Source organism: Monomorium pharaonis, chromosome 4 (genome assembly GCF_013373865.1).
Source record: "Monomorium pharaonis isolate MP-MQ-018 chromosome 4, ASM1337386v2, whole genome shotgun sequence".
Lineage (NCBI taxonomy): Eukaryota > Metazoa > Arthropoda > Insecta > Hymenoptera > Formicidae > Monomorium > Monomorium pharaonis.
In genome coordinates, this window is record NC_050470.1 from 30,571,016 (window position 1) to 30,591,392 (window position 20,377).

The 20,377-nt window shown below is 30.9% G+C and overlaps 4 protein-coding genes across 4 annotated transcripts; 1 reads left to right on the forward strand and 3 right to left on the reverse strand.

The window, feature by feature from the left end:
- Positions 1-78: 78 nt before the first annotated feature.
- On the reverse strand, positions 79-5,170 carry LOC105829755 (glycerol kinase). Its single transcript, XM_012668826.3, has 10 exons — positions 4,910-5,170; positions 2,640-4,647; positions 2,304-2,562; positions 2,005-2,228; positions 1,720-1,926; positions 1,306-1,416; positions 899-1,152; positions 591-796; positions 369-500; positions 79-270 (listed from the first exon to the last, which is right to left on the reverse strand). The coding sequence occupies exons 2-10, from the start codon at positions 2,712-2,714 to the stop codon at positions 191-193; spliced, it is 1,548 nt and encodes a 515-aa protein (XP_012524280.1). The 5' UTR covers positions 2,715-4,647; positions 4,910-5,170; the 3' UTR covers positions 79-190.
- A 1,842-nt stretch (positions 5,171-7,012) lies between these two features.
- LOC105829191 (NECAP-like protein CG9132) lies at positions 7,013-11,316 on the forward strand. The gene is made up of 3 exons (XM_012667863.3): positions 7,013-7,290; positions 7,499-7,895; positions 8,160-11,316. The coding sequence occupies exons 1-3, from the start codon at positions 7,205-7,207 to the stop codon at positions 8,433-8,435; spliced, it is 759 nt and encodes a 252-aa protein (XP_012523317.1). The 5' UTR covers positions 7,013-7,204; the 3' UTR covers positions 8,436-11,316.
- A 700-nt stretch (positions 11,317-12,016) lies between these two features.
- Positions 12,017-15,216, reverse strand: LOC105828527. The gene is made up of 5 exons (XM_012666892.3): positions 14,271-15,216; positions 13,532-13,838; positions 12,993-13,253; positions 12,548-12,700; positions 12,017-12,368 (listed from the first exon to the last, which is right to left on the reverse strand). Exons 1-5 carry the CDS (start codon positions 14,726-14,728, stop codon positions 12,210-12,212), a joined length of 1,338 nt encoding a protein of 445 aa, XP_012522346.1. The 5' UTR covers positions 14,729-15,216; the 3' UTR covers positions 12,017-12,209.
- Positions 15,217-15,302: 86 nt separating this feature from the next.
- On the reverse strand, positions 15,303-19,825 carry LOC105828528 (retinoid-inducible serine carboxypeptidase). The gene is made up of 9 exons (XM_012666893.3): positions 19,723-19,825; positions 18,133-18,362; positions 17,624-17,854; positions 17,304-17,414; positions 16,795-17,026; positions 16,461-16,625; positions 16,283-16,360; positions 15,646-15,800; positions 15,303-15,483 (listed from the first exon to the last, which is right to left on the reverse strand). Exons 1-9 carry the CDS (start codon positions 19,778-19,780, stop codon positions 15,415-15,417), a joined length of 1,329 nt encoding a protein of 442 aa, XP_012522347.1. The 5' UTR covers positions 19,781-19,825; the 3' UTR covers positions 15,303-15,414.
- Positions 19,826-20,377: the final 552 nt, after the last annotated feature.

The window sequence follows — 20,377 nt, forward strand, 5'->3', positions numbered from 1 at the left end:
TTGACGAAAAAATGGAAAAAACATGGATACGGAAAAAAATAGAGCGGAAAATTGAGGTATGTTTAATTACACGTAGACTATAAAATATATCACATATATTATCATTTTTATATTCTTCTGTACAGATATCCATTCCATGTCCAATACAAAAATATATATGCGTGTACAATTTTAATTATCTATTAGATAATTAAATTGGGGTTGTAGAACAATCCCACTTCATAGATCTCTCAACGGCCATTTTCCACTTAGAATATCGAAGATCTCTCTCTAAAATGGAAAGGGAAAGTATGTTATTTTAGAAGATGTTTTTATTATCTTTAACTTCATATTACTACTAATATATACATTATGAAATATATATTTACCATCTTCACCAATCTCAGGTGAAAATTTAGTTACCTGAGATGCATCCACATCATTTATATCAATTAAACCTGCACCAATGCCAGCTAGAATGGCGGCACCTAATGCCGTAGTTTCAACCATATTTGGTCTCACTATTTACAATATATGTAATTGTTAATTACAAAAATTATTTATAGGAGATCATTTAAAAAGAATCTCATACCGATATATTGTTTACTTACCAACAGTTATTCCGGTTAAATCCGCCTGTAATTGCATTAACAAATCATTCACAGTCATACCGCCGTCAACCTGTAGAGTTGTTAGTTTCGTTCCTGAATCTTTTACCATTGCTTCTAATATATCTCTCGTTTGGAAGCAAACCGCTTCTAATGCTGCTCGTATAATATGATATTGTTGTGTATCCTCGGTAATACCACAGATTACTCTAAATAAAATGTACAAATAATACAAAGATACTCGATTAAAGAGAGAAAGAAGTCTCTACAATTTACATCAATAGAAAAAAAGAAAAAAAAAGATACAATACCCGCGCGCATCTTGTTGCCAGTAAGGAGCGTACAATCCCGAAAAGGCTGGTACAAAATACACGTCGCCGGAAGATCTTACATGCTCAGCCATATCTTGTGTTTGTGTAATATTACTGAGAAGTTGCATGTTATCTCGCAACCAGGATAAAGCGGCTCCGGCAACAGCAACGGATCCTTCTAATGCGTAAATAGGCGTGGATCGTGCGATCTTGTAAGCAACTGTAGTTATCAATCCTTGCGTTGAATCAACTTTCTGCAAAATAAAATTTATATGGATTATTTTTAATTACTTTCTAACTATTACTCATGTTCAGATACAAAACATTATATTTTACATTATCAAAATATTTTGCATTTTAGAGACATATTTTTTTACATTATACGTATCATCATCTGTTGTACATACTGTATTTCCTGTATTGTAAAGCAAAAAACATCCTGTGCCATATGTAGCTTTTGCTTGACCAGGTTTCAAGCACAATTGGCCAAGAAGAGCTCCTTGCTGATCACCTACACACTATAAGGAATAGAAATAAAAAAAATATATATATGTATATAAGCATTTACTTTCACAAAAAATTATACTATCTCATTAAATTTGTCATAAAATTCCATACAATATTTTGATAATATAATTTCATTTAAAAATGATTTTAATATACTTTGATATAATTGTGTACAATTTTAAATTATTATTGAGACTTAAAGCTTAAAAATAATTTTTGACTAAAAAAGCTTCTAATATTTCTGCTAAATAAAAAAATTACCTAAATAGCATACAAATAAATAATACACAAGTACATTCTAGATTTATACTTACACCTGCTATAGGTATGCCTGTGAGAACTTCAGGATTTGAAATAGAACCATAAATCTCTGCACTGGATCGTATTTCAGGAAGGATGTGTTGTGGAATGCCAAAAAAGCGACATAATAGAGGATCCCACTTTAGTGTTTCGATATTCATTAGCATCGTACGCGATGCATTTGACACATCCGTAACATGCAATTGGCCCTTTGTGAGATTCTGAACGTAAGAAATATTTAATAGTGAGAACATGAAATCTTTAAAATTTGTTTTTCCTTAACTTTAATGTCTATTTACCCAAATAAGCCATGTGTCAACTGTTCCAAAAGCACACTTCTGCGCATCTATCGCTTGTTTCACACGTGGAATGTTGTCTATCAACCAGCGTATCTTGAGAGCGCTAAAATAAGGAGACATTGGTAAGCCACATAGAGGCTTCAAATAATTCTTATTTCTCGTTTTGTTTGGGATACTGTCCAACACACCTTCCATAGTTGTAGTTGTCCTCATATCGTGCCATACTGCAAAATTATTAAATTTTAACAAAGATATAATTAAAATTCAAAACAAAACAAGATGCAATATTTGTTTTATACCAATTGCATTGTGCAAAGGCTCGCCAGTTTCTTTATCCCATACCAGTGTTGTCTCCCTTTGATTAGTAATCCCAACAGCTTTAATATCCGAGACTGATAAGCCAAGATTCTTCATCTTTTCCACCGTCTTTTCTATACATAATATAACAGCTTGTAATATTTCTTTTGGATCCTGTTCCACCCATCCTTCTTGTGGATATTTTTGCTTGATTTCGATCTGATGCAAGGCAACTACCTTTCTGCGTAACACGTCAAACACCTATAAAATTTTATTTCAAAAGAAGGTAAGGTTTGTTTATACTATAAGAATTTAACAACTTGTCAAGGTTGTCTTACCAAAAATCTAGCACTACTTGTTCCTTCATCAATAGCGCCTATTAAAGGCCCAGTTTTTTTCACATTTTCAGGCATGTTGTGTTCTTAGAACTCAAAAAATCGTAACGTTCTCAGTATTACTTTTCATGAAAGGTGACATACAACGGCGCATAACTTAACCTTTGTCATTCTCTGTTGCGTAATACATTTAAATCTTGAGATATAGATAGGCTGTGTTCTGATATTCTGTCAGTACTGAACATCTATAGTTTTCATTACGTACAGATTTTCAGTACTGACAGTAATAACGAAACGCATACATATATCCAATAAACATCGTCAGTAAAAGAAAATAATCTTGAGATTGTTATATAGTAAATACAAATGCATATATTTATTTTAATAAATGGCGTAATTAAACTTTTATTATTGTTTTATCACCATTTGAAAAATTTTACAAACAGGTTTGAATCTCTGCTAAAATGGTTCGTATTTCTGTTAAATAGATTCGACCATGTAGGTTATTTTTGAATAGTATCTTTTTATCAAGATTTAATTTTTTCGCGCTACATCACAGAGAGTGCTCCAAGGCAGTTACAAGAAAATAATAAATAATTAAACAAATAATTTATTTAATTCCATGTTTATTATTATCAAAAATATTATATATTATTATATCAAACATCTTATGTTAACCATGTGCATCTTTATTCATAAACAATCTCCTTTCTGTTTAAAATTTTTCATTTTAAATAATTAATATTATACACAAAGAGAAAGTATATTAAATAAACATATGTAAAAAAAACTTGTAATATTTTTCTAACATAAATATCATATCACAAATGTTATAAATTGCGTTATACATTATAATAAAATATGAAAGTAATTTTCTATTACAAGTTCTAGACTTAAACACAAAACTTAATTAACACATTAATTTTGTAAAACTTCCCTCTCATAATAAGAATCTATACACTTACTTTTATACGCTATTCTACTATAAACTTAAAATTAAAACAATTAATATAACTTTCTTCTAAAACTTTAGCTAACTTCTAAAATTCACATATCACAATTTTGGAAATAAAATAAGATTAACAAATTTGCAAATTAATATTTAAGAAAATAATCCTGCATGACTTTTATCATAAATGTAAGTATATCAAGTTATTAAAAAATATACATGCATATATCTTGTACATAATCTATAACGTATATTAATTTTAACTTTTTCAGCGCTGTTAAAATTTAGTTTTGTTTCAAGATAGTTTCATTTTTTACATCGTTCATATTCCTCTGAACTGTTGTCAAATTTTCCCGATACTTCCGATAAGTCGTATATGACATAAAAGCAATATCCATAGATGCAAGCAATTGGTTCAATTGAGAATATCCCATTCCTGTTCTAACACTTTCAGCCACAACCAAGGCATTAAGATCTATTGATTTATCTACAGGTTCTGACCATATACTTGCCTTATAGTGGCACATTTCACATTTAAAAAAAAATTGTGTAAGCAATCCACGACGACGACAATTAACTAGTTTCCAATATTCAAATTGACAATCAATTCCACGCGCGTGATTGCAAAATACTCTTTTAAGCTCAAGCCAAAAATAAGAAAAATTTATAATGCAACTGCCTATAGGTAGTTTTTCTTGGATGCCAGATGCATTTTTAGAATCATTATCATTATTTTTTTTATCTTCAGAATATTCAGTGCTTTGCACGTTTTCTATGTTATATCCTTCTGTTCCTTTTACACTATCTATATTAATGGAAATCAAATTTGCATCTTTACAATATTCAGTAGTTTCATTACATACACTTTCTTCATTAAATGCTTCCATTTCTTCATCATTATCAATTTTCTCTTCCTTAATTTGATCAAGACAATATATCATTTTAGTATTATCCTCAGAATTTATATTGGGTCGATCAATAGAACTATTCTGAAAGCTAGTAGATTCCTTTTCAGCATTATATTTATATACACCTTGCATGCTCTTTGCTAATTCTTTAAGCCTAAAAATAGAATTAAAATCTAATAAAAATATAAATCCCTTTCGACTTTCCTATATTATAGTAAAAAAACTAATATGCTATGCTAGATAGTTTTCTAAAAGAAACAAAAACTTCAGAACAATAGTTTGCTTACTTTAAAAATTCTTAATTCTAAAATATATGTATCAAATATATGTATTAAAATATGTGCAATTGTTACAACAAATTATTAATTATAAAGTTATAAGCATACGCGATTTAATTCTAAAACAAATAAACAAACCTTTTCAAGTCCATTTTTTGAGATAATCTTGCTACAGAGAGAGGTTTCTTTGTAGAATTTTTATCTTCCTTTCCCATTGTTCTTTTATTTACTAGATATTTAATATCGAAATAAATTCTTGTAAATCAGTACACTATTATAATATGTAAAGAATTGTAAAAAGATATTATATTCACACAACAATCGCAAATTGTATGAGGAAAATAGCTGTTACAGAATCCTGGCTACCGTTAATATTCGCGCGAAAGAAGAACATCGACCAAGTAACAAGGTTGATATTTCATTTGTCGAATAGCAAATTTTTGAAGCGTCCTGATAGGTTAGAGAACAGAGAAGTTTTCGACTCTCCAGAAATTCCCTGTCACGTAGCCAATTGGCTATGTTCAGAAAACACAAGTGATCAGTGAGCGGTCAATGATTATTGGTCCTTACTGTTAGATCTCTCAATTTAAACCAATTATATTAGCGAATTATGGTATATCCACACAAACTTGCATAAGCACATAAGCATATATATAAGAAAATTGATAGGTTTACAAGCATTTATATAAGAAAATAGACCAATCGAATTTCTTATGCATATGCTTATGCGCTTATGCAAGTTGTGTGAATATACCATTACTCAACTGCTGTGCAACGGTTGTGTTTTCTAAACGTAGCCAATAGTATTGTTCGTTTTGTCTGTTCTGGGTCTACTCGGAGTAAACCCAAGCAGACCAACGCACTCTAATAGGTTGGCGTCATCGGAATCAACCTATTATAGCGTTTTCGATTTGCTGACTCGACCCGACTCCGAGTCAATGGTTTGTTCTTTTCCACTGCAAAAAAAAGTGATAAATTGTGCAAGAAATGAAGATAAAAAGAACAGACCATTGACTCGGAGTCGGGTCGACGAGTCAACAAATCGAAAACGCTATTATGCCCGATTTCTTTATGTCCAGTTATCTTGCGGTTAAAATTATCCAGAAGATAAACTACCAGGGCCCCTATTCTTGAAGTCATTCGCAAGAGAAACGTATACGCAAATACTCGCTCTAACAGAAAGTTGTAAGTTTATTGGTTACTAGCCATACGATAGCCAATAAATTTCCAACTTTTCTGTAAGATCAGAATTTGCGAATACGTTTCTCTTGCGAATAAATTCAAGAATAGACCCCCAGGGGCTCGATTCTTGAAGTCATTCGCAAGAGAAACGTATACGCAAATACTCGCTCTAACAGAAAGTTGTAAGTTTATTGGTTAATAGCCATACGATAGCCAATAAATTTCCAACTTTTCTGTAAGATCAGAATTTGCGAATACGTTTCTCTTGCGAATGAATTCAAGAATAGAGCCCCAGATCCATGTACGTGATTGATTAAACTTGAGATTTATCCTCCGCATAACTTTATCGGGAAGTGAAGAAATTGGGCATAAGCCCATTTCTACCAACGTAGATTAACTTTAATCTCGGATTAACTTACTCTTTATCTCTTTCGAATTTTTGGAATTAGAATGAGATAACAAGTAAATTAAACCGAAATTAAAGTTAATCTATAACGTTGGTAGAAACGGCCCATAAGCGGCTAAGTAGCAATTAAAGGTGATTGGGTCTTACTTTTGGATCCAACAAATCACCTTCAATTGCTACTCATGCTCGATTAGTAGAAAGTAAGGAAATTTTATATTTAAATTTTATATTTAATTTAAAAAGATTATATTTTTAATTCTATTAATATTATTCATTTTTATCTAAATAAATTTATTACAATTTTGAAAAATTTTTTATTTTTTATCGATATTTTATCCTTTATTTTTTTATCCTTTTTTATCCTTTATATACAGACATTTTCATCTACTACACATATAAGAGATATATTAAATAACATTTTTATATCCTTTTATTTAATTTCTCTCTTTCTCTTTTTTCCGTTGTTGACTAACTCGTGATGACCGATATAATTCACGGAAACTGTCAACACTGAACGCCGACATTGAACGCCGATAAGGAAAAATTGCTAATCATTTCCTTCTTGTAATCATGTTCCTGCGGATGAATCACATTTCCTTTGGCCACGCGGGCCACGCAAAAAAAAATCAACCGGTCAGTTTATACTCTATATGCGATTAATCCATGGACAACTCGTGGGCGGAAGGGTGGGGGAAGGAGGCGTGACTCGAGATAGAGTTATCAAATCACGGCTGATCAGACATTTGTCAAGAGAGCGTAAACGAACCTTCAAAACGGTATTTTTGCGAGGAAGGCCCCTCCTGCGATAGTTTCCTTGTCTCCCAGGATCCTCGTCGGCAAATACGATGGAGACGTACGAGAGCGTCCTGCTGGTGAAGTCTGAGGTGTTCGTCTTCAAAATTCCGCCAAGGTCGACCAACAGGGGTTATCGGTAAGCGCGAGACGCTTCCTTGACATGACGTTTTGCGGGAGCTGTTCAATATGTTATGAGCGACTGATTCATAGTTTCTCGTCGAGACGACCGTTCGAGTCGCTCGAAAGTTAAGCTAAAGCAAGACTGGCATAAGGCGGATCGACGATACGTTTTCCCCATTTTCCGAATCATGCGACGGTCTCACGGTCTCCGTGATGTGTCACAGGGCAGCCGATTGGAACCTGCAGGAACCCTCCTGGACAGGTCGCATGCGACTGGTGTCACAGGGTGACAGCATCACTATAAAGCTGGAAGACAAGATCACGGGCGAATTGTTCGCCAAGTGTCCTATCGAGCAGTATCCTGGGATTGCGGTAGAACCGGTTACCGACTCGTCTCGATACTTTGTTCTGAGGATCCAAGACGACAACGGACGGTCGGCGTTCATAGGTGTCGGCTTCTTAGACAGGTCTGACAGTTTCGATCTGAATGTTGCTCTTCAGGATCATTTTAAATGGTTAAAGAATCGGGACCAGATCGAGAAAGAGAAGGAGAAGCCAAAACAGGAGTTAGATCTCAGATTTAAGGAAGGCGAAACTATCAAGATTAACATGAAGATTACCGTAAGGAATTTTGTTTTATATACATTTGTTTCTTTGTGAATATATTTTCTGTTAAAATAAAAAAAAAGAACTTTTCTCTAAATTAAGAAAAGCTTATCCTAAAATATGGAAAATTAATGGAAGAAGAAAATAATTTTACATTCTTTTATAACCATGCATTATAATTAAATACGAAACTCAGAGTGTCTTGTTATTAAGGATTTAGACAAATTTGTCTTCCTGAGTATGTAATCTTAAAATAATTGATCCATATTTGTCTTTTAGAAAAAGGATGGCAGTGAAGTTACGTCCAAATCCAGACAACGTTCTAATCCAGCTGCAGGTCTGCCACCTCCTCCAGGTGGTGTCAAAATTGCTCCACCACCAGCAAAAACTCCTACTTCTTCACCGGCGCACAAGCCACCACAAAATCAAAATCAAGATGGTACGAGTTCAGAGTGGGGCGAATATGCCAGTGCTTCTCAATCGGCATCGGCATCGGCATCGGCATCAGCACCAGCACCAGCATCAGTGGCCAATGCCAGTTGGGTGCAATTCTAACTTTTAAAATATATGTATATAATATTATACATAGATATTTATTTCAGTATATACATATAGTGATTTTGAAATGGATGGTCAAGCTTTAGAGACATATTTCTTTTATTGTAAAGATTGTTGAAAATAAAATTTCAGACTATTGAAATCGCTGAAAAATCTGCTGCTGTTAATGAATATTATTAAACGTCATCTTAATTTTTAATGCTTAAAAATATTTTTTAATCTGCTATGATTTTTTTCTCAAAATGGCTGGAATGTAAAGCTTGACCATTTATGCCGAAATCATTCTTGTATATTGAAGTAAATAAAATAATTGATTATACACACATATGATAGATGTATTAAGTTAGAGATGTTAAGGTGACTATTGGAAGGACATCTTTATGAATAATGGAAAGAGAGTCTGATGTATATTTTCCAATACTATATAGCATGCAATGAAAATTAGAGCAACATTCATAAGAGGGATATTTTTCCAGTAAAGAGAAGAAAATTGTTTTGAATAACTTATATCAAGATTTTAAAAAATGCTTTAAAAAATTAATCAAATATACCATTGATTAAAATGAGCGTTTTGAGGTGCGGTTTGCTTTTTTTTGAAAAAAACCAATTAATTTATGTAGAAAAGTTTTTTGAAAATTAATTAATACTTTTTTTGTTCTACAATAAAAAATTGCCCTCTTCTCGATTGTTGATACAATTCTCTAGCATTCTATATAATAGTATTGTACTTATAAATACTATTTAAAAATGCATCTCAATGGCTTTTGGACATTCAGTGTATTTGGAGATAGCATAACATAATTTTTTGTATGTATAAATATTGATATATCAAATGCATTTAGTGCCTTGTACAAACTAGTCCAATAAAAAGCAAATTGAGGTAAGTCGCAATAGAAAATATATGTATATTTGGCACTTGCAGAAATACGGTATAACATTTGATTTTTCATCTCGTTTTTAACCTCTTCAAATATTGCATGATTTTAGTATGGTTTTGTTATAAAAAATAATTTTTAATCATTCAGTAACTATTTTTTTATCTAACACAAAAAAACCGTTGAAAACGAATTATTCTTATATATCTATGAATTTTGCAACAAAATCTCTTTATTGCTGTTGAATTCTTTATTGTTTGTTATAATTTTTCGTGAATTGAACATTGGTTGCAAAATATCGGTGAGTCGAATGCTGTCTTCTTATTAGATAATATCATCAATATATATCTTATTTATTAAATGTTAATATCATGAGAAGCAGTATTAAATCCTAAGAAAACCTCAAGCCTTCTAGAAGAGACCTATTTTTATTATTTTTTTAGTAATGAATTTATTAATATATGAATTGATTATTTTTATTTCAGGATTTTTTAAGAAAACAATTTTAAAAGGTATTAACGTATTTTTTTTACCAATAAGATTTGCAAAACTCGAGCAATTAGATACAAAGAGAATAATTCCCTCAATTAAAATTGTTTTAATAGACATAACATTTATAAATTTTATAACAAAATTTACATTTTTAATATTTAGTTAATTTTTTAAATATAAACTTGTTTTTTTTTAAATATTTTCTATTGTATAGATTTTTTTTATTAATCGTTCAAGAAATTATATAACATATTGCATATCCAATATATAATAACAATATAATATTTGGCCTCGACCGTTAGCTTGCAACATTTGTAAATATTACAAGGCCTAGTGTAAAAATAAGGCCTAATTCCCTCGTACATTGAGTGTCCACAAAGTTATTCATTCAATTTTAATACATCTTTTTAACTAAGTTAGGATTTTTATTAAAGAATTAACAACAAAGTCGTATACTTTAAATTTATATTCCTTTTTTTCAACTTCATTTTTTGTCTCACGTGAGTTAAATGAGAAATTTCTGCTGGAAATAAACTTACTCAAGAAAAGAATCTTTGACGATATTACAAAAGAACATTTTTACATTTTTATGAATTTTAAAATATTTTTTAATCGATTGAAAGCGATTAAAAAATTGTCTAAAAATGTATAATAAATTCCGTGTTAGGTTTTATAATAATTACTTTTTTTTATTAAATAACAATTAATGTTATACTTTTTCTTATTTTAGAATTAAACTTTACTTCTCTTTCAAATCTATAAGAGAAGTATTCATAAAGAATTATTTTACATATCTCATAAGCATTATGTATAATTTATTAGAAAGATGTTATACTGGAAACGTTTCACTACGTGTTTAAAGGAGTATATGTAAAACTTTCGATGTAACAAAAAACAATTATCTCTTCGATGAAAAAAGTAGAATCTACTATGCTATTTATGACTCGTTACTTAGATCATAAATTGTACAATGTTATTTACATTACCCCGTGCTAAATTTTAATGTAAAATGTAGAATAACCTTGTTAAACATTGTTAGTGTGAATCTTGTTGAATGACTGTTTAGACGCAATTTTATATTATATATATTCTTTTTATTTATAGGAACTGTCTCAAAAAAGTGCGAAGTGTCAGCGGAGAATGTGTTATAAATTGTTAGCACCGAATCAGATTATTAATGTTTAATGTTAAATGTTAAAAAATAACTAAGACTTTTACATATATTATACATAGCCGAGTCTCTACCAACGTAGATAAACTTTAATCTCTGTTTACTTATTATATCATTCTAGTTTCAAAAATTAGAAAAAAATAGAGTGACTTAAACTGAAATTAAAGTTAATCTACATGGTTAAATGAACTATAAGAATTAGAACAACATATTGGTTGATATTAAGATATTTTGTGTACTTATGGAAATAAGTATTAAAATACATAAAATTGTCGAATCATTAATGTCGTAACAAAATCACTATAAGTAGAAGAGCTAAATATTATACATAAAATCTTTATTTTAGAAGTAATTTTTTTAATACCCTTAAAAATATTATCAAAGATTTAAAGAAATATTTGCAATTTTAACACAATCAAAAGCAAAAATATTGCGTACTTAAATACGAATATTTAAATGATTTATCGTCAATAAAATTATTTTTTTCAATAAAACAATTTTCTGAATAAAACTATTATAAAAATTTTTTATGTGTATAGATTCACATCTTTTTGCTTTCAAAATAATCCAAATTGATTATTAAAACTGATAAAAACTTGAAAATTCTGCTGCTATTTCACGTCTTTCTTGGGACATCCTGTATATTAAAGTTAGTCTTCAGCTCTTAATCAGGTACTAATATATCACTTACAAACACATAATCGTATTATAAAGTGATATACACGGAAAGCGAATAAGTATATCACTGTAGCTATCTAGTTTGTGTATATGGTAATTGAAGAAATTGTTACACATGTATTACGTATGTGATAGCAACTAAAAGAGAATTGTAATCCTGGTATATATATATATATATATATATATATATATATATATATATATATATTTATATATTTATATATATAAATATGACATTCCATATTTTTTATTTTCTGTAAACACGTTGAACAGATAAAAATAAATATTGGATGGAAGTTAAGAATACAAATCTCAAACTTATATTTAATAAGGGTTTGGGTCTGATTTGAATAAATCGGTGATAAAATTTTTATATTTCTTTGTATATTATTCTCCAGAGATATATAATAAATAGTTAGTGCATTCCAAGAATTATTGCGAGTCACATTATAAATAATAATAATAATTTGCAAGGAGATAAGTCGTTATGGCATGAGAAGTTATTCTATCACATGTACGAACGATCGATTCGTTAATAATGAGTCATTATCAGTATCAACAGCGTTTATTACGTGCGACGTTGAGCCGCAAGCTGCGCATGGCCATAGCACGACTGAAATGTCGTTGTACTGGACGCTGAAGCTGTCCATTGACTAGAGTTGAATCCTCATCACATTCCACACTGGTCAACACAACAAAGAGTACACCGAGCACCTATGATAACAGGATATCGTATTAACAATTTTCGCGTGTTAGAGATTCACGGAAAGAAATAAACAGAAAGAAAATTGTTATAACAATCGCTCAAATAAAAACTTCTTTAAAACCATGTAAGAAATACTAAGAAGCTTCATTTAATGCTCGATAAGTTTTTACAAAACTAATTTACATACCAAACCGACGATGATCAGCAACGTATACACATGTATACTTGCAAGTGGCAGTGACTCGACCTCTTTTAACGCATCGGCAGCATCGGAGAGATCTGGTTTTAATTCCAATGCGTGACGCAGGTGTACAGCTGCCTCTTGGAAATGTCCATATGCCTGCAAAATAAAATAAGTGTACATCTAATATCAAATTTTATATTGACATAGTTCAAAAAGCAGATAATTATCACTTTCACATTAAACCTCCTTTATAAAAGGAGGTTTAATTCTACTATTCATTAAAATTATATCACTAGAAAAAAAGTTGTGTTTAATTTTTATCATATCTAAATAATTTAGGAAATACATAGATGTTATATAAACATCTCTCTATATGTTGTAATTTCAATGAACACAAAAATTCTTTAGAGTACTTAATTATACTGTTACTAAATTAGTATTCATATACCTTGAATATTTGTCCAAGTGTAAGATATTGTTCCCACGCATTGCGATCTGGAGGCTGCAATTCTAAGGATCGCCTGGCTAAATACGTCGCGTCATCCAAGTAGTGTTGCACCAGCAATACTCTAGCCAAATTCAAGAGCACCTCTGCATTGTGCGGTGACACAGCAAGCGCTCTGCGAAAGCATTCGATCGATCTTTGTGCATCGCCCTTTATACGCCAAAAATTTCCTATCTGATTGTACAGCTGGACAGATTTTGGTTTCTAGAATAGAAATTTATTTAGAGAAAAATTAGTAGAGTTATAAAATTTTTATAATTATGATATATATGAAGAGATGCATAAGAAAACTATCTAAAAGACATAAATATTCCACTCCAATAATAAGATAATGTTCTCTCGAGTGTTTAATGACAGTTGAATAAATAAAAATGGTAGAATCTTTGTCAATTTCATGATATAGTACTTGGTTCTTTCATATATTTCTCTAACTGGTATTTACAGCTAATATATCTAGATGTTATAGATTTTGAAGTTTGTACCTCTCGCTTTGCTTTTTTCAAGCGTCTCTCCAGCAGGTCAATGTCGACGTCGACAGTTTTGCCACTGTTCTTCTTAAACATGAGCGCCACATTAGGTTCTGGTACTAATGGGTGCTTGTTCCTGTTTGCCACGCCGATCAGATTGTCGTAATAAGTAAAGTTCACTGGCTTGCCACAGTCCAATATTATGTTGTCGCATGATTGACCAGAGGCGCATGTCATCTGCTCATTGGAGGACACTTGCGAAGACAGTGGGAAGGATTCGCTGATATTTTGCGTGTCCTTCAACACGTACGACGAGAGTCGTCTGCCAAGGGGACCAAAGTTAAGGCTGTTTTAACACTGAATCAACAGCAAGCCACACACAAAATGCTAACTACAGAAAGAAAAAAAAATTATGTCACATAAATGGTACCATTTGTGTGTACTGTATACATGATAAAAACATAAAAAAAGAAATGTATGCATGCAGATGGACTACAATAGTACAAACTTAGCTATAGAAATATTACAAAGCTATAGCTTATAGCTTTCTTACTCAAATCATCATAATTAAGATAATAGTTTACTAAATTTACTTTTTTGTTATTTAGCATACGAGTGTCCAACGTACTACACTTCAACTGAATGTGATATCGTAATGCAGCGTATAGAAAGAAAAGAATCGACGGCACATGCTGTAATTTTTATAACCTAACAGCGATCCTGGGCTGAGGTAACTAAACAGTTGGCTCCCTACCTCTCCTGACTGACGAAACTCTTGCATTCCTGACAGTATATCTGCACTTTGTCGTGTTTCTCGGACGTCGCGGTTCTGCTCCAGGCCTGGCCGTTGCCGGTGACCATGGTGCCCGCGAGGATGTCAAAGATCGGATCATCCTCAACCGCGCTCACGAAGTCGGTCGTCTTCACGACCTTGTCGGCGGCATTCAGTCGCCAGGACGTCCGGGAGTTGGTCAGTCTTATTTGCAGGATCAGTAGACAGAGCGCGTATCTCCCCTCGGCCCACGTCAGTCGCATCCTTCCCAATGCCTTCCTCCGCGCGCGTTCGAATTGTTTACAATCTCGCGATATCGGGAGTGAGAAAGACAGAGAAGAGGCACTGATGTGATGCAGCAGCGGAGGGGGAAGAGGGATGAAATGCCGAGGGTAAAGGGCCGAGGGAGAGGGAAAAGATCGGACAAGCTGTGTTCTCATTACTCTAGATACGACCAGATACGACTAGTACGGGGAGACGGGAGAATGAGAAAACAATTGCGCGCGAAATCAGCGTGATAGAATTTGATGTGATTTTATAATTATTATATGAATTATAAAAACTGACATAACTTATTCATACGCGATAACGTAATATACATGCAACAAACATGAAAACTATGGAAATTAAAGATACATCGTTTGAATTCCATTATATACTTCTAGCCGATTCTCATTCTTTACAATTAATACGCAAAGACATGCATACTGAGCATTAAGGAAAAAAGAGCCGAGAACTCAGATCGAAAGTTGCTTCTAATTCTCATATTTTTCGATTCACATTAGTTAAATATCATATTTAATTAGTCCATTTTTCTTTGCCTTAGATCATTTTCCTCTTTTAAATTCATTTACAGCAGTAAATTAAAAATATCAAGCAAAAATGAATAACAAATTCAAATATAAAACACATTAAAGATAGAATTGTATTATTAATTTAATAATTATGTAATAATCATAATTTATAATTATGATGTGATCAAAATTGATTCTGAATAAATATTTATCACAGAGATAATCATTAATTTTTTCTTATTTTAAAAAATTTATAGAAAGGATTGAAGAGCATTATATAAATTACACTTATTTAAGTATAAGTGAAAGTGTCAGATTTAATTCACTTTTCTTCACTTGTTTGCATTGCTTATCAAATCCCGTAGTATTATGTCCTGAACTGCCGGATGATCCCTTGGTACCTGCGCACATTTAAATTCTTTAAACAGATGTCATTAAAACATATACATATGTATTTAAATAAAATATATACATATAAGTAAATTTTATCAAATTATTGATGAATAAGGGGAAATAAAGGGGAAAAATTATTTATTAATTAAAGGGGAAAAGTATGTGCATACCATATGTCCAGCTCTGTTCACCCAATACATCCTGAAATTATCTTGAACCTTTAAATAACCTTCGATAATGTCTTCGATGAGGATCGGACGCTTAACTGAGTTTTTCCAGATGTCAGCGTTTTTCCATTTTAGTTTATCGAGCCAGAGTTGGGTGCCTGAAATGTATATATAACAAGTATTTATTAGTGTGAAAATAATAGAAAAACAGTGTAATATTTTGGAATAATATGTAACAGTGGAATCAGAAAACTAGCAATTATGAAAAATATATTGAAAATGCAAGATACAATTTCTCAATACAAAAAAATTTGTTTTGTCATATCAATTATAAAATGGAGATTATTAAATCTTTTAAATTAGCTTAAATAAAACTTAATTAGACTTTTAATAATTTTTATAATGCAATAAACGAATTCGATCTATTTAAAAAGTTTAAAATCGAATAATGTTATTTCTAAAATATCATTATTAAAACATTATTTTCACATAAATAACAAATATTGAAATAAATTTATTTTAATATCTAAAATAACATAACATGCTATTAAGATATTAAACATAAAGAACATTTATTAAACATAAAGAATAGCAAAATTCGATGGTACACCAAAAATTAAACAAAGTAATGACAACTTACCTGGTGTATCAACAATTAAATCCAATTGTCCATTGTACACAAATACGTTCAACTTGGTTTCATTAAGTAGTCTTTCCACTAAAACAAAATTTATTTTTATTAGTGACTAAATTATATTATAAAATGCAATTATATTATGAAACACGAGACAATAATCTTTCGATACACTTGACTGTACCTATGTGTATAACAGGCTTCATAAAATCTCCACGTAAATACGTGAAAACTTTGCCGGATTGACTGCCGTGAATGGCATCGACACCAAGCGCTATCCTTACTGGGCCGTTCATTAAACTTTCGAGTGAAAAAGCCTCAGATTGGTCGAGATATGGATACATGGTGCCTGCAATTATATGTTAAAAAAATATAACAGGTAATAATTATAATACTCCATTTATATAAATTGTGTAACATTAAGCGTTCTTTTTGTATTTTTATGTAAATATTAAAAATCAAATTTTCATTGTTCACAATATAATTTTATAAAATAATATAATTTGCTTATATAATACCTCTAGATAAAAACCACGCATCCCTCGTCGACGAATTCAAATCTCTTTGAGAGGATGGACTCAGCTTTGTAAGAACATTATAAAAGTCAACATTGTAGGTCTCCTGGAAAACGACTCCTTGTGTATCAGCCCATGCAGTAGTTGCTGCAGCCCAGCTGCCATAATCGACTTTCCTTCTTGTTCTTTGTGCTGCAGCATCAATGTTTTTGAAACCTTTTGTATCAACCATACCCTATGAAGTATGCAATAGTTTTCAGAACATTTTATGAAAGTGTTTTACACTGCATAAATAAGATGGAAAGTTTTGTTCAAAAGGATTAGCACAAATAAAAAATGGGGGAAGAAATTGATATTATATATTGAGTTTCCAAAGTCTAATTACAATGTATATTTATTTCACTGGTATATTGTAATTGTTTTTTTTTCATTTGTATCTGTTCTAAAAGATTTATTTTGTCGATAAGTATGTAATCAAGTGTTATAATAGCTATAAATAATCAGATATTTACCCAGCTGAGTAAATATGGTGCCCATGTCAATACAGAATCAATAGGAGAAATCCAGGCATCCCCAAGTGCAACTCCTTTTAGATTACTTCTGATAGTGCCACTTTTTTGAGCCTGCAGAACATTTATATTAATTATTATAAATAAATTTTTCAATTCACAGTTTCTTAAAAAAATAAATTATTTTGTGATATTCTGCCACAATTGCTACAATTTGGATATTATCTGTAATTTTCTAAATTATTTCAAAATTATATATAAATATTATGTGGCTTTAAATATTATAAGAGATTGTCATTAAATATTTCTGACGTGTTTCTTACTTCATCCCAGAGTAATGCAAACTCTGCGCCCATTTTTCCACCGTAAGATTCTGTCGTGATGTACGTCGGAACATCCTCGAATTGTGGTAATTCGTTGTAGAAACCTCGCATACATTCTACAAGATCCTTTGCAATCTGTTCGTTTGTCCTCGTGAATGCAGTGTCGATTTCAACGTAACTGAAGCCAGTGCCAACAGGGTTATCAATGAAGAGAACATTATAGTCCTTAACCTATAAATAAATTATACATCGATATTATTTACATAAATCTACAAATTTAGTTGTGTAGATTGTAATGTACAAACTTTAAAAATTTTTTATCTTATTAATCTACATTTTCTTATATTCTATATCTCCTTTATACACAGGATTAATCTCTCTTCAGTTTTACAATATCAATAAATCAATTAAACATTTTCATAAATTGTTTCAACAATTATATATGTTAAAATCATACACATAACTAGACGTTCAATTTTGGAAAATTCTATTTTTGCATAATTTATTACCCAAGTAAAATTCCTCGAATTTAAATTTACATCAAGAGGCCCCAATTCCTCGAAATTTCCAAAACTTGTTGAAGAACCGCCTGGTCCACCTTGCAACCATATGAGTAAAGGTTTATCGTAATATGAATTAACGTTTGCCGTGGTATAATAAAGCCACCAGAACATGAACGCCTTAGGACGCACTTCAACGTAATTCCATTCTTGTTCCCCAGGACCAAATCCTTTTTTTCCTTTTGTCAGAAAATATTTTATTATTAATAAAGATAAATGAGAGTAATTGTGTACAATAACAATATGCGACACATGGCATTGGATGCTTTCCATTTAGTAACACAAGTCGACACAAGCCTTGTTTTATTTTTTTTTATATTCAATGAGTAACAAAGATAGAACGATACTTGTGTCGACTTGTGTTACTAAATAGAAAGCACTCATTATATGTTAATTCTTTGATGTTATTCTTTGATTTTAATTTTTACTTTTTTATAACAGTAAAATAATATTTCTCTTATTCTTTTTTTTTGTTTGAAAAAGATCAAAAAGTGAAAGAACCTGTATATCTCAGCAAATTATCTCAAGAAAACATAAGAGTTTAACAAATTTAAGAGAGTATTTTTTCTACTATTTAAATAGATAATGTAATATTTGAAATATATCAGTTTGGAGGTTTCATTGCTCCACTACAGCGAGCTCTAGGACGAAAAAGTATCTCAGCTATTAACAATGATTTGAAAGTCAATGACGCAAGGATGAGTAACTGAAACGTGTGTCTTTCTAAACGAAGACCTAGAATCCTATATAAATTTGTGAAATCTGAAAAGAAATCGTAAAGTAAACGTTTCCGAGTCGCAATAGTAAAAGCTAATGTCGCAATCAAGCACTTTGTCTTTTGAACCAAAATTAGGCAAACTTGTGAAACATGCATGGATATATAACATGTCCTAAAATTTAACAACAAAATCTTTGTCACTGCGTTCTAAAAGTTAAAGGAAAATGTAATATAGTATGTAAGCATTAAAAAAGCATTACACATTATCTAAATGTATGTCAAAAATACTTCATCTAGAAAATACCAGTTGGGAAAATACACAGTTTTGTCTAACGTTTTAGGTATTTAAAGAGATATTAATAATCGCTCTTATCAATGCAAGACATTTATACCAAGCTTGATCAATTTGATCTTTATCTTTTGTAATCACTGAACTTTATACTATTATATTTTTATTTATGGATGACAAAAAACAAATATATATACAAAAATTGACGTAACAATATTATAACTTTTTAACAAAATATTTTGGCACTTTTTGTACTTGAAAAGTAATGGGCACTTATATTAAATAATGGTAACCATCTAAATTTTTAGAAAATTATAAAATGTAAATATATAAACACCAATTATAATATATTATTTCATACACTCAAATACTTTAATAAATTCACTTTTAAAATATAGTTTTTTTTACAACTCTTAAGAATCATTAACATATAATGTTCATTGTCATAAATCCTTGTATTTACTGTTTGCATAGATGAATATGATAACTGATGACTGTAAGAAAATTTAATGCATTGATGATTTTGTCTTACCAATACTGCCAGAAATAAAGTACAATGCAACAAAAAAATAAGCAAGTGAACTCCTCATTGTCTTCTCTCTTGCAATGAAATCTTGTGGAAACTAATCACCGTGAAATCCTATATATGATTTTACTTTTATCTATATATATTATTGAACAGATTAGATACACGTACACGTGATAATCAGCAATATCATACAATTATATCAGTTGCATTCCATTGATAAATTTATTTTTGTTTTATTTTATCAAATGTTATATTGTTACTTTTAGTTAATCACTAGATAAAGTTATCCAATTAGACAATGTATTTTTTGTATTGAAAATTTTATTGGTAGATAAATAAACCGTGATTTACAACGTTAGGCATGCAATTTCATAAACTTTACTGCTTACATAGATTTTACTGTTTCACAGCAGTAAAAAATATCAAAAATGTCGAATAATATGTGATCAATCATCGTGCGAGATTAGTTATAACTCATATTAAATACAAAATTTCTAAATAGAAACTCGTTCAAATAATTTCGTTTCTGTGCCTACTGTATTCATTCAAACAATTACCGCCGCTGCCTAGGATGGCTCGAGGCTCGAACTACGTCACGCACCGGCGCGCCATGCCTAGCTTCAAGGTGCTTTTTCACGCTGACGCTTAACACTCATTT

Excerpts from the sequence above, each read along its gene's own strand:
- LOC105829755 (XM_012668826.3), bottom strand. The coding sequence starts at position 2,714 with ATGCCTGAAAATGTGAAAAAAACTGGGCCTTTAATAGGCGCTATTGAT. Across the intron at positions 2,229-2,303 it reads GCCTTTGCACAATGCAATTG|TATGGCACGATATGAGGACA; the intron begins GTATAAAACAAA and ends ATAATTTTGCAG. Across the intron at positions 501-590 it reads TTTAACCGGAATAACTGTTG|TGAGACCAAATATGGTTGAA; the intron begins GTAAGTAAACAA and ends TATTGTAAATAG.
- LOC105829191 (XM_012667863.3), top strand. The coding sequence starts at position 7,205 with ATGGAGACGTACGAGAGCGTCCTGCTGGTGAAGTCTGAGGTGTTCGTC. Across the intron at positions 7,291-7,498 it reads TCGACCAACAGGGGTTATCG|GGCAGCCGATTGGAACCTGC; the intron begins GTAAGCGCGAGA and ends GATGTGTCACAG. Across the intron at positions 7,896-8,159 it reads AGATTAACATGAAGATTACC|AAAAAGGATGGCAGTGAAGT; the intron begins GTAAGGAATTTT and ends TTTGTCTTTTAG.
- LOC105828527 (XM_012666892.3), bottom strand. The coding sequence starts at position 14,728 with ATGAGAACACAGCTTGTCCGATCTTTTCCCTCTCCCTCGGCCCTTTAC. Across the intron at positions 13,839-14,270 it reads AGTTTCGTCAGTCAGGAGAG|ACGACTCTCGTCGTACGTGT; the intron begins GTAGGGAGCCAA and ends TCCCCTTGGCAG. Across the intron at positions 13,254-13,531 it reads TGAAAAAAGCAAAGCGAGAG|AAACCAAAATCTGTCCAGCT; the intron begins GTACAAACTTCA and ends TTTCTATTCTAG.
- LOC105828528 (XM_012666893.3), bottom strand. The coding sequence starts at position 19,780 with ATGAGGAGTTCACTTGCTTATTTTTTTGTTGCATTGTACTTTATTTCT. Across the intron at positions 17,855-18,132 it reads ATTCGAGGAATTTTACTTGG|GTTAAGGACTATAATGTTCT; the intron begins GTAATAAATTAT and ends ATTTATTTATAG. Across the intron at positions 17,415-17,623 it reads TTGCATTACTCTGGGATGAA|GCTCAAAAAAGTGGCACTAT; the intron begins GTAAGAAACACG and ends AATGTTCTGCAG.